General features: G+C 46.1%; 1 protein-coding gene across 1 annotated transcript in view; it reads left to right on the forward strand.

Moving 5' to 3' along the window:
* Positions 1–3495: 3495 nt before the first annotated feature.
* The window catches only part of PDE9A (phosphodiesterase 9A), a 43083-nt gene continuing 26066 nt past the window's right edge, over positions 3496–20512 (forward strand). Inside the window, exons 1-4 of the mRNA XM_085209072.1 lie at positions 3496–3713; positions 14329–14399; positions 16939–17016; positions 18129–18172. Of these exons, the coding sequence (XP_085065198.1) occupies positions 3645–3713; positions 14329–14399; positions 16939–17016; positions 18129–18172 (262 nt within the window). The 5' untranslated portion in view covers positions 3496–3644. The remainder of the gene's footprint in view (positions 3714–14328; positions 14400–16938; positions 17017–18128; positions 18173–20512) is intronic.

Genomic DNA, 20512 nt, shown 5'->3' on the forward strand with positions numbered 1-20512 from the left:
AGGGGAAACTGCATTGAAAGCTCTATGCAAACAGAAAAAATACAAAAAATAAGTGGGAAAGTGTTATGTGTGTATCTGAGATATTATCTTGCTACCTGTGAAGATATATATTTTAAAATTGCATTAAAATAGAGTGTTTTCTGCAAAGAGTTGTTCAAAGTCCCTTAAAACCAGCCCACCAAAGGGCTTTACATGGCTGTGCCTCTCACGGAATCACGGAATCGCAAGGGTTGGAAGAGGCTTCAAGAGATCATTGAGTCCAAACCCTCTGCTAAAGCAGGTAGCCTACAATAGGTAGCACAGGTAGGCATCCAGGCATTTTTCATAGGATGCTGGTGTGCCACAGCTGAGGAACCATCTCCCACCCAGTGCCCTCAGTTTGTCAACACATCCAGTCTGCTGAGCAGCCCCACCCATGCAGTGCAATGTTTCCCAGCCATTATATCCCCTCCTGTACAAGTGGATGCTTGTCCTTCTCTCTCTGCCCATGTCACTTCTTTCACCTAGAAGCGTGCAGACCTTCTTTCCCCAGGTCCCCATCCCATGCATGTATGAGACTGGTGCCAATGTCAGTAGCCTTTTGTTAATCCTGGGGTTGTCACAAAACTTCAGGATATCTGAGGTCTGCTTGTCAGAGAAATGGAAAGCGTTGATATGTGCTGAGTGCTGAGCAGCACTGAGCTTTCAGATGGCAGCAACCCAGAACATGCATCTGAGGATACTTTACTTCCCCATGCTGTGTAAAACCCCAGGCAGTTTTCATCCAGTATAGCCCTGGGTTGCTTACCTCCTGTTTGGGAGCACGAGTTGTGATCCCCCATTCAGACTTTCTTGCCAAGAACATGAGCCAACCTTGTCCAGTAGAGGGAATTTACTTTTCCACTTCTTGGCTCTCAGCCCCCTAAATGATGTAACAAGTGACTCCAGACACAGTTAATTTCATTTACATTTTCCCCATCAGCTATTGAAGGTTCCAGTCGGATCTGCTGATTTCTTCCACAACCTTATGAAAACACAGATTTTATAGCTGGGCTTTCCCAGAAGCTCTGCAACAGGGCTCCAGCATGCTGGCTGAATCTGCATTAGTGGTTGGCTACAGTTTGTGCCTGCGTGCATGCATCTCATCCTTCACACAGTATACAGTTGGGCCAAAGGTGAGATTGCAAGGCACATGGGGACTCTTGAATCTATGAAAATACTTCAAATGAAGGTCTTGGAACAGAGGACTGGATTACGAAGATGAGACTGGGAAATGAAGAGGGGGAAGTGGAAAGCAGAGAGCTTTTATGAAGTGAAAGAATCACCCATGGCCTGGGACTGCTCTTAATACAAGCACAGATAACACGGGGTTGGAAGAGCCTCTGGGTCTATCTGGGCCAATCCCATCTCCAGCAGAGACACCCAGAGCAGGTTGCCCTTGCCCATATCCAGTTGGGTTTTGAAGGTCTCTGAAGAGGAGACCCCACAGCCTCTGGGCAGCCTGTGCCCATCACCTGCACAGTAAGAATTTATTTCTAAATGTTTAGATAGAGCCTCCTACGTTCTAGTTTGTGCCCATGGCCTCTTGTCTTTCCCAAACCAGTACTTCACATGTGGACAAGTGTGTATCTTTCCCATGATTTGAAGTGGCATCTGAAAGTTTCAAGCCAATGAGGTGCTGGCATAGGTTGCTCAGGGAGGCAGTGGATGCCCCATCCCTGGAGACACTCAGGGTCAGGCTGGATGGGGCTCTGAGCAACCTGATGTAGCTGTAGGTGTCCCTGTCATTGCAAACAATTTGGACCAGATGACCCTTAAGGGTCCATTCCAATCCATTTATTCTATAATTGTAAAAGCAAGAACCATTGGTACCAGAATTTAACAATGATTGTAAGCATAGTAAAGAGCTCATTATCGCTGTGGTGGCCAGCATTGTTGTATTAAAGAACAAGGTTGTACCCACAGTGAAAAAAGCTGCACGTCCAGCCCATGAGACTGTGTATTTCACATCCTGGACTCCAGACGAGCCATGTCAAAAAATGCTGCAGTTGCCTGTCAGCCCATGTCTCTGGGGCTTTGCTGTGGAAAGTGGGCCATGGGCACGATTGCAGCTGCTGAGATGACCAAGAAATGGAGCTGGAGCTGAGAGCAAGGTGAGGAACTGAACTGCTACATGGTGAGGGCTCAAATACAGGATTTCGAGGTCCAGATAGACAGATTATATAAAAGTCTCAGTGTTAGCAATCTGTAATTAGCATCAAATATGATCATTTCCAGACCTGGACCTGTGGAAATCTGACAGCATATAAAAGAAATGTGCAAAGAAGCGAGTAAAAATTTCCATTCCCAGAAAGTCCTACACTTTCCATAGGCGTACGGAAAAGAGTTAAAGCTGAACTGAAGAAGTCAGCTTCTGCCATAGACGTGATGGAGGAGCTCGTACTGCTGTAACCAGCAGTTCAGTCATTAGCAGCCCTGACTCATGGTGGCAAAAAAATATCCCAAGAGAAGCAAAACAGAAAAAAAAAAAAAAAAAAAAAAGGAGAGAGCGGCTGATAAAATACCCAATGGAATAGCCAATGGGATAATCAGTGACATAGTTTGTAGGATAGTTAATGGGATATCTGATAGAATGACCAATAGGATAGCCAATGGGATAGCAAGTGAGATAACTGATGGGATAGCCATTGGGATAGCTGGTGGGATTCTCAATAGCCCTACAGGGCTCTTTCCTGAAAGCTTCAGAAAAAAAATGGTGATGGCTCCAGAAAAAGCAACTCAGCCACACTGTGCTCACAGCCTGTGTCATGCAAGGGCAGAGGAGTGGTTGTCTCCAAGTCCTCTCCCCTCTGTGACCCAACATTATCACTGCTGATTTTCCAGCTGCCAGCGAGCATGGACACAGCAGAATGGTGTGGACACACAGCAGATGACACTAGGTGTCCTCTCAGAGGGTTGGCCATCATGTGCTTTGCTCCCCTCTGGCTTTTTGGCTATGCCTTGGATGTGCTTCCCAGGTTGCTTCGCACTCCCCCATTCCTTCATGAGAGAGTACGGGCTTTGTGTCTCCTTTGTGTTTTTGGAACTCACAACTGTATGGCCACAGCTTTCCCTTTCCATCTTTCTCTTCCCATCTAACAATGACAGGAGGAGGGATGTGGAAATCAAACTGCATGGCTTTGGTGGAGGCAGTCCCAGCGGGTGGTTAAGGGTACCTCCAGCCTGCTTCCAGCCTGCAAGGAGCTCACTGCAAGTGTCAGCACTAATTAGCAATTATGACCCTGTCTCAACACACAAATGAATGACGCCTCTCAGCACCCTGATGGAGGAGGTCTCCCCCCCATCAATAAGTGCCATTCGGCTTGGCGTGTGCCACGGGAATGCCAAAAAGGGCTGTTGCCATGGAAATGGACGCATTCTGGAGCCGCGGCCCCTCCTGCCCACGGCAGCTGGATGCGGAGGGGAGCACCACGGGAAGGAGGTGGCGGGGAGACGGGCACAAACAACGCGTGCACGTTAGAGGAGGGACCTTCCCAGAATGAGAGTGCCGTGGGACACAGCGGAGCGGGGACACCGAGCTGCCAGGCAGCGGTGGCTCAGCCTCGTGGGATAAGCCTTGTTTTCTGCTCTGGTGGGAAGCCCAGTAAAAGCCCAACTGTAGCAAGATGGGATCTGCCTCCTCAACTTACCGGCCCAAGTGTATTTATTTGGATATTGATGGAAGAATTCAAAAGGTACTTTCGCTGTTTTTCGCAGAGCGGCGTCTCCGGACGCAGCGGTGGTGCAGGCGGTGCGTGTGCCGCTCGCCCTATTCCTGCACGGAGAGTCGGACGCGTGATGCATTCAGCCTCTGTTGAAAGGGGGGGAAGGGGGGGGGGGTCTAGAGAGGCTTCTGATTTTTATTTAAAAGGGGAAGGGGCAGCCGGCAGCCCGTGAGCACCCGCTGCGGCTGGCAGGATCTTGGCAGAGGTGCGGGATCCCTCTCCGAGAGCAGCCTCCCGATAGTTTGCAAAGTTTTGCCTGCAGAGAAATGCTGGAGGGCACGGAGATGTGTGGGACTGCCTACCCGGGGGTTGAGTTTTCCTAGGGAGAAGTTACAGGGCAGGCAGGTGCCGGGTGCTGCCGTGCGGTAGCGGTGCGGGAGCCCCTGCTGCACTTGTGAAACCGTTTGTCACTATCGGTAGATGTTAATAGGATCTTGAGCTCCCGTTCCCCACCTGGCTTAGCCAAGGGTCACGGCACAGGGGAAGTTGTGGGGGAAGTGTGTTCTGGCTGAAGGAGAGAGCTCACGCCATTCAGGAGAGAGACCACAGCTTTTCGACAGAAAAATGCTTTGGCATTCCTGTAAGTCCGTCTTCTTTTCCTTCTTTCTGCCGACAGCTCCTTGGCCACAAAGCAAATGCCTTTCATGCAACAAAGCAAAAGCTACCAAGAGGCTCACGAGCAACTCAGCTCTGACTTGCAGAATTCCAGCCCTGATCCCTGGTGCTCCTGCTCGGAGTTCCTTTCACACATCTGTGCTGTTTGTTGCTCCTTTAAAAAGAAACAGCAAAGATGCCCTTCCTCATCCCTTCTCTCTCTTGTATCAGTGTATCCAGGCAAAGGCAGAGCTAGCAGCCCCTGCAGTCCCCTGTCACTGCCTGGGGGACCCCTGCAGCCTCATTGCATGGAACCACCATCAGAAAGAGGGCTCTGGGGAGGTTGGTGCTGTGAGAGTGTCTTCCAGAGGTGTCAGTCAATCACACTGGCTGTCATTTCCACTGGGATGAATTTATAAACAAGAGCATTTCTCAGAGCCTTTCTCTGGAGGGTACTTTTGTCACTGAAAACACAGGAGAGACCAAAGCACATGAGCAAGCAAATCCAAACCCAGCCAGTGTTAAGTATTATTTTTTTTTCTGGCCTGATAAACATTATCTGTTTCTTTTGTCAGATGTGAAATTCCATCTGTGCAGTGTTTGGAAGGATTCCTGCTGTAAACATACTGCTTAAATGGGGTTCACCCAGGGGTAAGCAGGGCATAGCGCTGATCCTCATGCCTCCTCGGTAACAACATCAGCTAGGACAAAAAGCAGCCCTTAATCTTCTGAGGAATGCGGTATTGGAGACTTCTAAAGGGAACTCATTAAATCAATGCTGAGCCGGTAATGAGGTATGAGCTTCATTAGAGCAGGGCTTGCTGAGTTTGAAAGGGCTCAGCTCCAACTTGCAGCTGGCTTGCTGGGTCTGGCAGAGCCCTGTAAAAGGGCTGCCCATGCTACAGGAGTGGGGCAGCCATTACTACGAGTGAATTTACATGTTTCCACCACATCGTGTGACCTCAGGTCACGCTGCTGACTTTAGAGGTCGTTGTTTGCCCTCTGCATTGGAGGAAAGGAAGGGACGCCCCAGGCTCAGAGGGTGGCCGCCACCACTGGGAGCCTACACTTTGCAGATGAGCACTGGGAAATGCTCTGCAGCAAGCGCTGAGCTGAGCTAAGTAGGTTTGTGTGTCATCAGGTCCAGAGAGGCACAGTGGGGAGGGCAAAGGGATGTGGTTTAGTGCTTTGCTGCAATGGTCAGAGCTGGAGGAGAGTTTGGTGGCATTGAATAATGCAATCCATGGGACAAACAGGGCAGGATTATCAATGTCAGAGCCTATGACGCAAGGGGTGACTTCTGCATCCACCAGGAGAGGGCTGGATGTGGCTCTGGGCAGCCTAGTGGTTGGCAATCCTGCACATAGCAAGGGGGTTGAAACTAGATGATCATCGTGATTCTTTTCAACCCAGGCCATTCTATGATTCTATGATTCAGGATGATGGTGGCTGTGTCCTGGCCGAGGGACGCGGGACAGGCCCCATGGTGGAGGCAGAGCAGTGAATGCGTAGGGAAGAGACCTGCCAGGCTGCTTGAGGAGGGAGATCAAAGGCTTTGCAGTGCTACAGAGCCGGTGCCCTGCACAGGACTGCTTCAAAGAGGCCATTTGTTCTCAGGGCTGAATGAAAAATGGGGTTTCAGTGTAATTCATCAGTGTCTCACCAGTGCCTACGCACACCTGGGGGAATCAGTGCTACAAGATTTATCTGTTTCTAAAGGATACTCTTTCCCAGAGATATACAAAAGTTCCTATGCCACTTCCCTGGTCACTCACATTCCTCTGTGCTGTGCATGCACATCCAAGGTTTCATGCACCAAAGAAACACATCCATGTCCCCCTCATGCACAGCCAGGCCTGCTCCAACCAGGACAATCTCCAAGAACTCCAAGAAGACATCAGAGTGAGGAATGGTACCCGTGTTTCATGGAAGATAAGGAGACTTCACCGCACCGTGGCAGACAGAGATTTCTCCTCAGTCCCAGAGTGCCACTAGATGGGGTTGAGCAGCCAACCCCCAGTCTACCCGCTGAGAAGTCTGAAAAACTCCAGCAAGCCACCAGCTGTGGCTCTGCAGTCTTATTTTCCTTCACGTCATTAACCCTTTGGCTGCTTTTAAAAGAAAAACTCCTATTGACTGTTTTGTATTAAAAGTCTATTAGCATGAAAATCACACCCATATACACACACATATATATATATTTCTTCTTTTCCACATGGAAACTACTGGGGAGTACTTGGTTTTGAGCATTGAGATTAAAGGGATGAGAGCAGAGCCAGCCAATGGCCACATTCCCAGGTGGGTGGCTTCATGGCTCTCATTTCCAAATGTCAAAGGGTGGTGGCTTTACTCGCTTGGTTGTGAGGAGTTGCTCTGAGAAAATGCTTGAGAGGATTTCTGTTTCCAATGTCTTAATCAACATCATATTTGAAACGAGGATGGAAAGTCAAATGGGTACAGAGCCTGAATGAACTGGAAAAATGAGGACCGCTGACTTTGTCAAAGAGTCAAGGAAATCACTCAGTGGTATTTCTTCCCCTTCACAAAGCAAGTAAAGAATTTTGGAGCCATTTTACTGGCTTACTGAGTCATTCTGGATGCCGAGCAGAGTAATTAGCTCTCTCCTCCTCAGAAAAATGTACTTTTCCTTGTGTCTACCATGCAAACCCGTAGAGCAGCACACACAGATATCCACAGCTCTCGCTCCTCTTGGCCTGAGACACATGAAGAGGAGAACAAAGCGAAGATTGTGTTTTGGTGTTGTGGTTGTTGCACTGAAATGTCAGTGCATGGGAATGGTTTCTGTCATGTGAGCTTTTCTTTTTAATTAGAGCAACAGCCACTATGGTATAAATGCCTAGACTCCAGCAAACCCAACAGATTTTTCCAAAGCTTGCTGCACTATTTTTAACGCGCCAAACTGAATTCAGATTAAAAACAAAATGCAGCAGAAAAATACTGGCTTGATGATCAATTCAAGGCCATTAAATATCTTTGTATCCCTAATTGCTGCAAGACATTCCCCGTGATTCTCTTGGCAAGTCATTCACAGGTTCCTCCAATGCCAAAACCCTTTGTAGCCTCTTCAGTGAGACTTCAGTATGTACTTGTGGGACCGAAGCCATTTTTCTATGACTGACAGGTCTCTGTGGGCAGTGGAGGGTGTGATGTAGTGCATCCAGAGCCTGGCCAGCACTCTTGACCAATGCTGGCTCTGCAACTGAAGCCGGCCCTGGTGAGTCCAAGGCAGCTGCTGGATGTTCTTGTAAAGCAGCAAAAATGAACAGCAGTGTCTCTCACTCCAGCATGTTACGGAGTGTGAGGAGTACGTAAACATTTGAAAAAATAAAAATGGCTTCGAACAGGCTTTTGAAAAATGGCATAAAATGTTATATTGGAGGCCATTTTCTCTTTCCTCTCCTTTCTGTCCTCCCCAGCTAATGGTAGTGCAGTCCATCCTCCTGCAAAAGTTTAACTGCTAGTGACAGCCAAGGTTTTGGACAAGCAAACCATACCAACATATGTTCCTCACATGCTCAGGGTAGTACAAACAAGAAGAAACCATTTTGTTTCTAGCACCTTTGCCATTAAACTCAACAGCTACCAACTGGCCTTTCACCTCTCACTGCTTTTCCTTGCTGTAATGACTTATATCACACATCTAAAAGCCTTATTATTAACCATGCCGGAATGTCAGACATCATTATTTTTGTGAATAAATTTGAAACAAGCAGCCTAGCTTCATTCACATTTTCTGAGGACATCTGGTGCCAAAGCAGCCTTATTACCTAGTTTACAAAATATTTTGAGCCTAATGCATTAGAGTGCTACAGGGTTAATTGTGCTTTAGTACTCCATTAGAAGCTATTGTGTGCCCTTTCCGTGTTAATAGAAGCTAGAGCATGAACATTTCAGTTACTTGTCAAAGGTTGAAATATTTCTATGTCTGCTATAAATATCAAGAAACTTCAGCTCAGCTTCTCAAAATCAGCCTTGCTTGTTCCTGGTTGCATTCTGTCATTAGTGCTGAAAGACTGAATATTGACAATATGTCTCTTAGTATAGTGAGTAGATTGCAAAAAGTTCTCCTTAATGTAACTTCCTTTCTCTACGTACTCTCAAAAAATTAATGAGATCCTTCCTTGTAGTGACAGAGCCCACCTTTGCCATGCTATCCCTCTCAATGAACTTCCAAGACTGCATCATACCATGGCGTCATGAACATTTTCTCTTTCCTAAAAAGAAAAAAAATCTCTTTCCTAAAAAGAAAGACCTCCTTTCCCATAGCGTTCTGTTCAGAAATGTTATAAAAGATGGGAACCGTGACTTACCACATAGCCACATGCCTCAGTTCTGCCTGAGTTCTATTTCTCATTTCAGGACAATGTACATAAGCAGAAAACCAATAGGAATCACCCTACCTAAACCTAAACTGTAGTCATCTAAAAGTCGGTGGTGACTACTCCAAGTTAGTCATGTGAGTTCCCCCACAGACACTGGGGAGGAGGGTGGTATCTCCAGAGGATGATTCATCCAGTCTTAAACTGGATTTTAGAGACACATGGGCTGATTTTCCCGTTGGAATTACGTGGTCCTCCCTCTTCTTCTACTGACAATATTCTTTAGACTCAGTGTCTAGCCATGCAACATAGATGAGACACCTCGCCTGTAGACACTTAGTTATGTTAGATGAATCCCATTGTACATTTCACTTAGATACCATGGTGAAATGAATGATGTCCAGACATTGCACAGCTGAAAGTTAGGTGCAAACCAGTGGGGCTGTGGAGCAGTCTTACTTTGAGACATTGTACAGGGCTCTGAGCAACCTGGTCTAGTTATAGGTGTCATATATAGTTGTTCATTGCAGGGGAGTTGGACTAAATGGTCTTTAAAAGTCCTTTCCTACACATAAGAGTTCTATGATTCTATGATGAGCTCTGAGCAGTGAAAGTCTGCCACATTCCTCACTGCCTAACACAGACAGAATCTGGAGAGTTCAGGGCGAGTTTTTATTTTTGTTTGGATTCTTGGCCAAGGGCCCTTGCTCTTTCTTCCTTTCTTTCTTTCTTTCTTTCTCATACAGGCCTATGCACGCACACACTTATTTTTTGTTCCCCTCTTAGTAAAGCTTCTTAGAGCATCTAACAGATGGCAAAGCTGGCAAACTATTTTTAATACTGTCTAACATTTGAAGCTCAGAAAAATGGAGAGATTTCACAAATATCTGCTGTTAATTATTGCAAAGAAAAAAAGAATACACATATCTTTGAGGTAGCTGGACTCATAATATTTGTATCTGAATTTAAATAGAAAGCCTGAGAGATGTTAGGTAAGGCTTCTGCTGAATATCAGGAACAGTGCCTGATAAAGTAGATGCTCTATTATCACTATTTTCTGAGGAAGATCTATTTGCTTACAAGTCTGAAAAATCAGTTTTCATCAATGATTTCTTCAGAGTGTTATCTAATAGCTCTGGATTCTGTTTCATTTTGATATGGACAACAAATAATGCTGGAGAGATTCACATCAGCCCTCTGTCTTGTTTAGAAATCCTCCATGAAAGCTGCTGTAACAGAAACAACACCGATTTCCATAGTCCATGTGCGATACATAACTGAGTTTTACCAGACTCTTCTCTGACACGTATCTTTCAGTCTCATTAGTCAAAGATTATCATTTCAGATTGCTTTAACTCCACTTTTTCAGCCCTGAAAGGGTGCTCTCCTTGTGAAATGAAAAAGCACCAGCAAGTGCTAAAAGTCTTGAATATAGCAAGCAAAAGCAATTGAGATCACACACTGGGGATAGACTGGCTTTGAAAATGTTCCTGTATTATTCACTGAGGAGTTTTAGTATAGTAAAAAAAAATCAAATACTGGTTAAATACTTGGAAAAGTCAATTACCAACAATAGATCAGGACAGGATAACACTCTAGACAGGGTTTGCAGTGTAGAGAGAGGATTAACTGTTCTCAGGATCAAATATAGAGCAGAAATTGGATTTGTAGGCCATGTTTTTACTCATCCTATCTCATAGCAAAATATAATGTGATTAGTTGTAAACTCGTATGTCATAGAGTGAGCACTGTGGTCCCATACTGATATCTCCATCATGACCCTTAATATTAAACAAGTTCTTTGAGTGAGAAAGCCAGACAGATACCAGCAGTCTTAATCTCTACTTGTTTTAAAATCCTTATCCTGTGCCAGAAGTGGATACTATGGGTCAAGAGAGAATGACCTATCAGAGGAAGAGTTTCCAAAAAGCACAGAACTTTCTCCAGCACAGAGAGCAGTCTCCAGTTTCAGCCCACAGAAAGGATCCCTGGGCTGGGAAGCATGCATCACTCTTGAGCCACACTGTTCTACTTCACAGTTACTACATGCTTCATCAACATCTTATTTCCACTCCAAAAAGCCTCAGTTATTATTCATTATTCTTTTTTCCCCCTTTGCTTCACACCACCATCAAAAGCAGACAGAGTGTAATACCCGCTCAGATCATGTGGCGACTTCTTGGTCTTGGTGTAGAGTTATTGAAATGACAATATTGGGGTTCCCATCTCTACTCTTCCTTGCAGAAGTATATCAGCAATTGCAGCCCTGGCTTCTTTGCATTGTGCTGACCTGTGTCAAATTGCACTTTTCTGATGCATGTTCTGGGGAAACATGTAAAAACCCTATAACCCTAGAGCTCTATAAACTGATGCCGTCTCCTGCCTTTGGTCTCCATTGAGCTCCACAGCAAGGTCTCAGTCCTGCCCAAAGCAGTGGTATCTTCCAGTGCTGGGTGTTATTGCAGGGACTGAGATTCTGGGATGTCAAAGAGCTATGAGGATGGTGAAGGCTCTGAGGGCAAGGTGTGTGAGGGGCGGCTGAGGCCCCTCGATTTGCTCAGCCCAGAGCAGAGGAGCTGAGGGGAGGCCTGATGGTGGCTGCAGCTCCTCACAGGGAGCGGAGGGGCAGCGCTGAGCTCTGCTCTGTGTGACAGCGACAGGGCCCGAGGGAATGGCATGGGAACGGCCTGTGTCAGGGGAGGGGCAGCTGGGGGTGAGGGAAAGGGGCTGCACCACAGGGAGGTGGGCATGGAATGGGCTGCCCAGGGCTGTGGGCATGGCAACCTGTGCTGGAGTTCAAGGAGCATCTGGACAGTGCTCTCAGAAATATTGTCTGATTTTTGTTGGTGCTGTGTGGAGCCCGAGTTAGACTCTATGATCCCTGTTGGGTCCATTCTTAACTGGAATGTTCTGTGATCCTCTGATCACAGTGGCTTGCCACCCAGGATAGGAACAAGGACCTAATAAAGACAAGGACTGTGGGTCAGAGAGAGCTGCGACAGGCTTGAAGAGTGGTGAAGTCCCTCAACACTGACTGTGAACCTGAGTCAGAACCATAACCAGTGCCAGTCGAATATCACCATGGAGACATGGGCCAAATAGCAATGGCTCCAGGACATCTGCTATCTTTGTGGGTCTGAAGAAGATGCTCACTTCTCCACCCGGGGCCAAGAGGGCTGACTATCCTCAAAGCTGCAGGACAACCACCTTCTCTAATTATAGGAAAAAAATGTATGTCCTAGCTGGCTCAAGTACAGCCACAAGCCATATGTCACTGTATTGGCTTCATGGTGCTAATGTCCCTGCTATGGTAATGGACTTGAGGCAAATTGGATTCCTATACCATGCTGGAGCCATCAATAGTACACAGCACTGTCCAAAATACATTCCAGTTGTATTCCACAGACACACACAACTGACATTGGCTTTATTGGGAACATAATCATGCAGGCAATAACAGGAACAATTGCACAGTTCTGGGAAATGTTTAAGGCTGTCTGCTTTGTTTTAAAAGAGAAGGAAGTTGGTCAGGAAAGCTCAGCAGGTTGCAAAAGCAGAGAACTTTAGTAGCATATGATCTGTGATTAGGAGGGGAAAAAAGGAACAGCTGGAAACAACCATTTACACCCCAAGATGAGTATCAAAGTACAGTGGGTTATTCACAAATCCACTTTTAGTAAACTTAAAGAGAAATGTCAAATATGGAAAGATATATAGCACGTAAAAGGATAGCTCATAATCTAGAAAATAATATCTAGTCTTTGTTTTGCTTCCCACTCTTTCACTATTGCATGGAGTAAAGGGGGCATTGATGTTCCTCCTCAGTACATTGAAAGCTCCTGCTGCTTTCTGTGAGTCAGGTTGCCTTTTTTACCTTTAATGTTTTTTAAAATATATATTTTTTAACCTTTTTCTTTGCCCCAGTCAATAATTGATTTCCAGAAAAAGAAACCTCAATACCAAATACCTCAAATAGCACTCCCACCATATCGCCTTTACCCTGTGTTCAGATACAATTAACGTCATCTGCTCCACTTCTGCAGATACCAGTTGTTGGTAAAGGGGCAGTTTCCCAGCACTCCATCAGCCAATTTTAGCAGCTAACACTCCAATGGGATGCTGTGTTTTGCTCTGAGCAGGATTCCATACTATCTGAACCTGATTAGCTCTGCTTTATTGCTTTGATAGTTACTATATTTTAAAAAACAAAGGTCAATTACAGAAATAGTTAGGACAACCTTTTAGAACACACCCAGACATTAATCCCACCCATTTCCTCACTAACAAACGCTAACTACTAGCAATCAATTGCCTTGGAGTTTACAGTGTAAATAAATTACCTACTATAATTTCATTTGGGTCAGGAAACAGGGAAGGTGAGTGTGTGCTTCTGTATCGGTCATAGCTGTCTCTTGAGGAGATCAGTGTCACCCAGCTAATGATGCCCAGCTGAAAAATAATAGGACTTTTAACTGCCAGTGCAAAGTGAGATCTGAAGTATTGCGCCAGCATCAGAACAGGGGTTTGTTGAATCACATCTCATGCACAGCAGAACTGAGTCAGGGCGGCCAGACATTGCATTTTTGCCTTGATTCTTCCAGTGTTTCAGTAGGAAAGATGGTGAGATAGGTTTCCATAAACCTCTAGCTCCAAAAGGCAAGCTCATATTAATCTCAGCCTATACTCTTACAGGGTTATAGGTGGGCACAGAGCTAGAGCTTTAGGTCAGGCTGGTTGTGTGGGTGTATGAGAGTCAGGGTAAGGTGAACTGAGTGGTAAGTGAGACAAGAAGCCAGAAAAGCTCATGTTGGAACAACAGCATGGAGGTGTGCACGGGCAGAGGAAAGCATCAGAAAGCATGCTCCCTGTAGCACAGCCTCTCATGGGCTTGGTGCTGCCTCCAAAACTCCTGGAGTTCACATTTTCCCAAGCAATTAATAGACACCCACCCTTCTTGCTGGCAGAGCATCCTACCTTCTCCCTCTGCAGCTTCATCTCTGTGAGCAGCAGAGGTCTGGGTTGGGCATCACGACATCTCTGTGCTACCAGGAGCGTAGGATCATATCATTGAGTGTCAAGTGAATGCTGTGTTCTCAGTCTCACTGCTGGCCTTTTAAGGTGTGAGTTCTGACATTGCATCAGGAACGCTGAAAGACCATGGGAAACTGGGCATGAGTGGGGGGAAATGCTCTCTTCTGCTTACAGCAAGCTTTTGGTGGAGTAATTTTTTGGTCCAAATAATAGTGCACTTTTATGCTCTTTATATCTGGAAGATATATGTTTAAATCAAACAAAGTCACTTTCAAAATCCAGGGCGTTGCTTAATTAAATCTATGGTTGCTGACATCCTGCAGTTCATCTGCATTGTGAGATACCTTCTGCCATCAGTCGTCATACATTACTGCTCTGCTTCAGAGCAGCACAATTAGGTCTCCTGAGCTTTCTTCCTTTATCAAAATGGAGCACAGGTATTAAAGCTAGAGTGGAGAATTATTCCAGCTCACGAGTCAGATCAGATAATTAAAATGATAGGATTAGCCTTAAAATTGTCCCAGTTCAAGCCTAAATAGGGTTCATCTCTCACTGGGAACTAATTGTCTTTTCTCTCCTCTGCCATTTTTTTTTTCTCCTTCTGTTGTTTGGTTTGGAAGGTGATCTTCAGTAAATACTGCAACTCCAGGGATATCATGGACCTCTTCTGCATTGCAACAGGGTTACCAAGGTAAGACTCTCATTTATCACATGCATTTCACTATTGCTCTGATACTCCTAGGGACAGTTTAAAGCTGGGCCCCAAATGGTCTGGTTACCTGCTTTCCAGGCTTCTCTTTTATTCCAGACTGCTGGAATAATTTGGGGCTGTGCAGAGAACCCAGCTGGAGAAGTGCACAAAGCCCTGGTGAGTGTTTAGTTGCCTATTCTACAGAAATTACAGGCAGCACAGAAGCCTAGCCAAGAGCATATGCAGGCTCTGTGCACCTACCAATTATACCCATACCCCAACACTACATTTTTGTCCCTGGAGACTGAAACACCATCATACTTATAAAACATGATTTTTAAGTAAAGAACCTGAGACCAGTGAGAAACACTGCCACTAAATCATAGAACCATAGAATGGTTTGGGTTGGAAGGGACTTTTAAGATCATCTGGTTCCTACCCCCTGCTACAGGCAGGCACAGCTCCCTCTAGATCAGGTTGCTCAAAGCCCCATCCAGCCTTGCCTTGAGTGCTTCTAAGGAGGGGGCATTCACAGCCTCACTGGACAACCTGTTCCAGTGTCTCACCACCATCACAGTAAAGAATTTTTTCCTGATATCTAGTCTAAATCTACCCTTGCCAGTTTAAAGCCATTTCCCCTTGTCTTGTTGCTACCTGCCCTTATAAAAAGTCCCTCCCCAGTTTTCCTGTAGGCCCCTTTCAGGCCCTGTAGATGCTGGAAGGCTGTTATAAGGTCCCCCGGGACCCTTCTCTTCTCCAGGCTGAACAGCCGCAGCTCCTTCAATCTGTCCTCATAGGGGAGGTGCTATGTAAATACACTACAGACTAGTGACAGGCTGAGAGAGCTGGGTCTGTTCAGCCTGGAGAAGAGATGGCTCCGAGGTGATCTGAGAGCGGACTTTCAGTATCTAAAGGGGGGCTATAAGAAAGAAGGGACAGACTCTTTAGCAGAATCTGTTGTGATAAGACAAGGGGAAATGGTTTCAAACTAGAAGAAAGGAAATTTGGGTTGGATATAAGGAAAAAGGGTGGTGAGGTACTGGCACAGGTTGCCCAGAGAGGTGGTGAATGCCCCATCCCTGGAGACATTCACAGCCAGGCTGGACAGGGCTCTGAGCAATATGATGTAGCCGTAGGTGTCCCTGTTCATAGCAGGGGAGCTGGACCAGCTGGCCTTTAAGGGTCCCTCCCAACTCAAATGACTCTGTGATTCTGTGATTCTAATCCCAGATACGAGATAGTAAAAAAACATCCCCTCAGAACCATTTTACAGAATAAGGGATGGTGGTCCCCCCAGCCATGTCACAACCCCACCCTTACCAGAGAGTATCTGCTGTCCACTGGTGACCTCGAGCAGTGCTGATAACATGTGCTCAATGAGCCATGTTGTTTACCTCTGTACGTACAGGTTTATCATACCAAAAGAAAAGAAAAGAAAAAAAAACAAACCGAAAAACAGGGAAAATAAAATAATCCTTTAATCGTGTTTGTTTTGTTTTGTTTTGTTTTGTTTTTGCATGACTCCAGCTTGGGACTGAAAGATAACATTGTCTGTAGTCTATTCTGAGTCTGCAGTGACTTGGAATTTGCGTAGACTGCGTCAGTACTTTTTTTCTCTTTATCCTTTCTTTTTCTTCCAATTTGAATCAGAGACCTTAATAACTCTTGTTTGCCTCTGATATCAAGTACTTCCACACCATCAACCAGGAAACACTGTTTGGTGGTCAGAATTGTTAATGAGTTCAGTGTTCCCAGCATATCTGGCCTTTTATTTTCATCACAGGACTTCCACAATCTTCCACAATTTTTCAAAGAATCAAAGAATCATTTGAGTTGGAAGAGACCCTTAAAGACCATCTGGTCCAAGCCCCCTGTGATGAACAGGGACACCTACAGCTACATCAGGTTGCTCAGAGCCCTGCCCAGCCTGACCTTGAATGTCTCCAAGAATAGGGCATCCACCACCTCTCTGAGCAACCTGCGCCAGTGCCTCACCACCCTGATTGTAAAAACTTTTAATTGTTCGTTGTAATCAGGCTCCTGGAGATGAAGAAAACATCCAAGGCTTACATGTGAGCCTATGAGATCACACGTAGCACAGGATGAAAATAAAGGCTCCATATTCAGCAAGACATTTGTTTTGTTTGTTTTGGTAAGGGAGTAACTAGATAATTTAAAAACTGGTAGTCATTTATGTAGTGTGAGTCAATATATAGCTGCCGAGTCGATGTATCACAAAACATAGCTTTCCAGCAGAAATTATTAGTCGATGAGTCAACAGCATACACAAGTTGGCAGGGAGCAAAGTTTTCTCTGAGATCAAAGATGATCATACAACGTTTTCCCAAAAACATCTCTGGTAAATGAAATGGGTGAAACATCAAACCTACTCTGACCCTTCGTGTGCCAAGTTAGAGTGTGGATGGGGCAGTGTCAGGAACATAGCATAGGGGAAGCTGGCTACACGTACTACACAGCAGCACAAGATCTCAGCCAGTGTTTCTTGCTCAAATAAAGATCTCTGGAACATACTTTTCAGGAACACAACCATCTCTCTCTTGACGGCAGATAATTGCATGGTGTCCATTGATCCGACGATGCCTGCAAACTCAGAGAGGTAAGTCTCATGGTAACCCGCTCTTCAGGTTACCCTTGGTGATGCCCAAGGGAAAATGAGTGTTGGGTTGCAGATGCCTCTTGTATGGAACACGAGGCGAGCAGCTCTCCAGGGGAAGTTGACAGGGAGAACTGAATGCTAACTCAAAATGCTGACGCCAGCTAGTTTTGAAAATTTTTGCTTATTGTTAAAGTAGAAATTATAGTTAGAAAAAAATTGTGCTTTTAATTATTTGATGTTGAACATCATTTCCCATTCCACTCCGCATGCTGTCAAGGCTCCCAGCGCCTTTGTTGCTTTGTTAGGACCAACAATGACTTCAGCAGCAAGTGAAGGCACAAGTCTTTGATGAGGTTGGGCCTCTTACATTCTGGCGTCAGCCCTTCCTTTCTTCAGATCCCTTTCTCTTTTTCTCCTTGGCTTCCCGTTGCTTGTTCAACTGTGCACTTTTATTTTCACCCTGTCTGCTTGCAGTTACCACATTTGCTTTTACTTATTTCATTGTGTATTCCATCATTACTTGTCACTGCCATCACAAACAATGATGCCATGTTCTGGGCATCTCAACATAAGGACATTAAACTATTAGAGACTGTCCAAAAGAGGGCTACAAAGATAGTGAAGGGTCTGAGGGCAAGGTGTGTGAGGAGTGGCTGAGGCCCCTCGCTGTGCTCAGTCCAGAGCAGAGGAGCTGAGGGAAGGCCTGATGGCGGCTGCAGCTCCTCACAGGGAGCGGAGGGGCAGCGCTGAGCTCTGCTCTGTGTGACAGCGACAGGGCCCGAGGGAACGGCATGGAGCTGTGTCAGGGGAGGCGCAGCTGGGAGTGAGGGAAAGGGGCTGCACCACAGGGCGGTGGGCACGGAACGGGCTGCACAGGGCTGTGGGCACGGCCACCAGTGCTGGAGTTCAAGGAGCATCTGGACAGTGCTCTCAGAAATATTGTCTGATTTTTGTTGGTGCTGTGTGGAGCCTGGAGTAGGACTCAGTGATCCTAGTGGGTCCCTTCCAGCTCAGGATATTTTATAGCTCAGTGATATTTCTCAGAGAATGCCTATGTGAAATGCAAGCTGCAATCTCAGCATGCTAACATCAACCCTCTCCGACTCTTCCAGGTCTCCATACAAAGTGATACCTGTTGCCACTGGGCAGATCTCAGGTAAATAATCCTTCTGCATTGCATTTGCTGAAACTGAGGTTGCAGTCACTTCCATGTGGAAATTACATGGCTGTGACACAAGAAAGATGGTTATAGCTATGGTGGAAAGAAAGTATTCAGGAGGAAAAGTAAAAAAATTGTTCCCACAATTCAAAATCTTTGAAGATAATGTAGAACGGCTGGGGTTCAGGGGACTTCTGAAGCACTTCACTTGGGCCCAACTCAGCACTGCTGATATCTCAGGAAAATCCCCTCCTGAAGCAGCAGTTCGGCTAGGGCATTGCCAACCACATTTGCAATCCCTTTTTTCAGTGCTTTGTTCATCTCTCAGCAAACCTCTGCTGAAAGCTGAACATCGTGTTTGAACTCCATGTTATTTCCAAATGGCTGAGAAGGGAGCAGAATTTCTGTTGTGGGCATGGTAGCTTGGAGTGTAATAAATGTTTTAAAACACCTGACATGATTAAAAGAGGCCTGGATGAAAGATGACATTTGGATTGCATTTCCTGGTGTACAATGGTGTTTTCCCTCATGGGCAGGACTCAAGTGGCACTTCTACCATTTTTCTTTGCACATCACTGTCAGGATCAGGCCATTGTCAGGATCGGGCACTGGAGCGCACTGTTTCCTTGGGGCAATTCTTGCACAGCATTCAGCTTATGACAGCCCACATCTGTGTAACTGCAATATGTCCTATCACTGACTCACAGGCAGCCATGAGCAGGACCTTAGGCTGTACATTGGGGAGGGAAGGGTACATCAGCAGGAGACAGTCTGGAGGAGTCAAATGAAAAGGTAGAAGAGTTGGGGCCAAGAGTTCAAAATCATCTTGGGAATGGAGAGAAAACGGGAAGAGCAGGAGGAAGCCAGAAAGCCTAGGACTGGAAAAAAATAGTGATTTTCAGAGATGAATTAAGTTCTTGAGGCAGGAGCAAACCAGTCTGGCTGTTTCCTTGCTAGTGTCAGGTCCCACCTCTTCTCAATGTCCAGACGGAGATCAGTAATGAGTAGTGTCCCTCAGAGATCAGTACTGGAACTGATGCTCTTCAACATATTCATCAGTTACACCAGCAGGGAAACTGAGTGCACCCTTAGCACATTTGCGGATGACACCAAGCTGTGCTATGCAGTCAGCATGCCTGAGGGACAGGATGCCATCCAGAAAGAGACCTGACAGGATCCAGCAGTGGGCCCAGGTGAACCTCATGAGGTTCAACAAATCCAAATGCAAGGTCTTGCACCTGAGTCATGGCAGAACCCACTAGCAGTACAAGCTGGGGACAAAAGGACAGAGCACAGCCCTGGCAAAAGTGACCTAAGGGTACTGGTGGATGGCAAGTTGGATGGACATAAGCCAGCAATGTGCCCTTGCAGAACAGAAAGCCAACTGTATCCTGGGCTGCATCCAAATAAATGTGGCAGGCAGGGCGAATGACGTGATCCTGCCCCTCTGCTCTGCACTGGTGAGGCCTCACCTGGAGTACTGCATCCAGATGGGAAGTCCTCAGTACAGGAGAGACATGGAACTGTTGGAGAGTGTTCAGAGGAGGGCCACAAAAATGATCCAAGGAATGGAACACCTCTCCTATGTGGACAGGCTGAGAAAGCTGGGGCTGTTCAGCCTCGAGAAGAGAAGACTCTGGGGAGACCAGAGAGTGGCCTTTCTTTATCTAGAGAAGGGGACAGACTCTTTAGCAGAGTTTGTTGTGGTAGGATGAGCGGCAATTGTTTCAAACTAAAAGAGGGGAGATTTAGCTTCTGTATAAGAAGAAACTTTTTATGACAGGGCAGTTGATGCACTGGCACAGTTGCACCAAGAGGTGGTGGATGCCCCATCCCTGAAGACACTCAAGGTCAGGCTGGAGGGCCTCTGAGCAGCCTGATGTAGCTGTAGCTCTGTTCATTGCATGGCAGTTGAACCAGGTGGATTTAAGGGTCCCTTCCAACTCAAATGATTCTCTGATTCTTGCTTAGGCTTTTGTGAGAAAACCTAATGTCTGTGAGTACTATTTTTCAGAGAGGGGGAAGATAGGGAAACAAACCCATTCTATGATTGTACCCATGTTCCTTGTGACAAAAACATCTGCAAGAGAGAGCACAGCAAGGCAACATAGGAGAATGCCCAGGGAGACTCTGACAGGCAACAGCAAGGCCCTTGTGCATTCAGAGAGCAAAGGAGAGGAGCTGGAAAACAAGGAAGAACTTTATCACAGAGAGGTTTGTTGTAAGTCATAAACAGGTCCCAGGTCAACAGTGAAAGCCAGGGGACACACGTGACCACTAAGGGGAAGGAAGCTGTCTGCTGAACTATTTCCTGATCCTAACAAACTCAGCAGGAGC

The sequence above is a fragment of the Meleagris gallopavo genome, chromosome 1 (assembly GCF_905368555.1).
Source record: "Meleagris gallopavo chromosome 1, MGAL_WU_HG_1.1, whole genome shotgun sequence".
NCBI classification, from domain to species: Eukaryota; Metazoa; Chordata; class Aves; order Galliformes; family Phasianidae; genus Meleagris; species Meleagris gallopavo.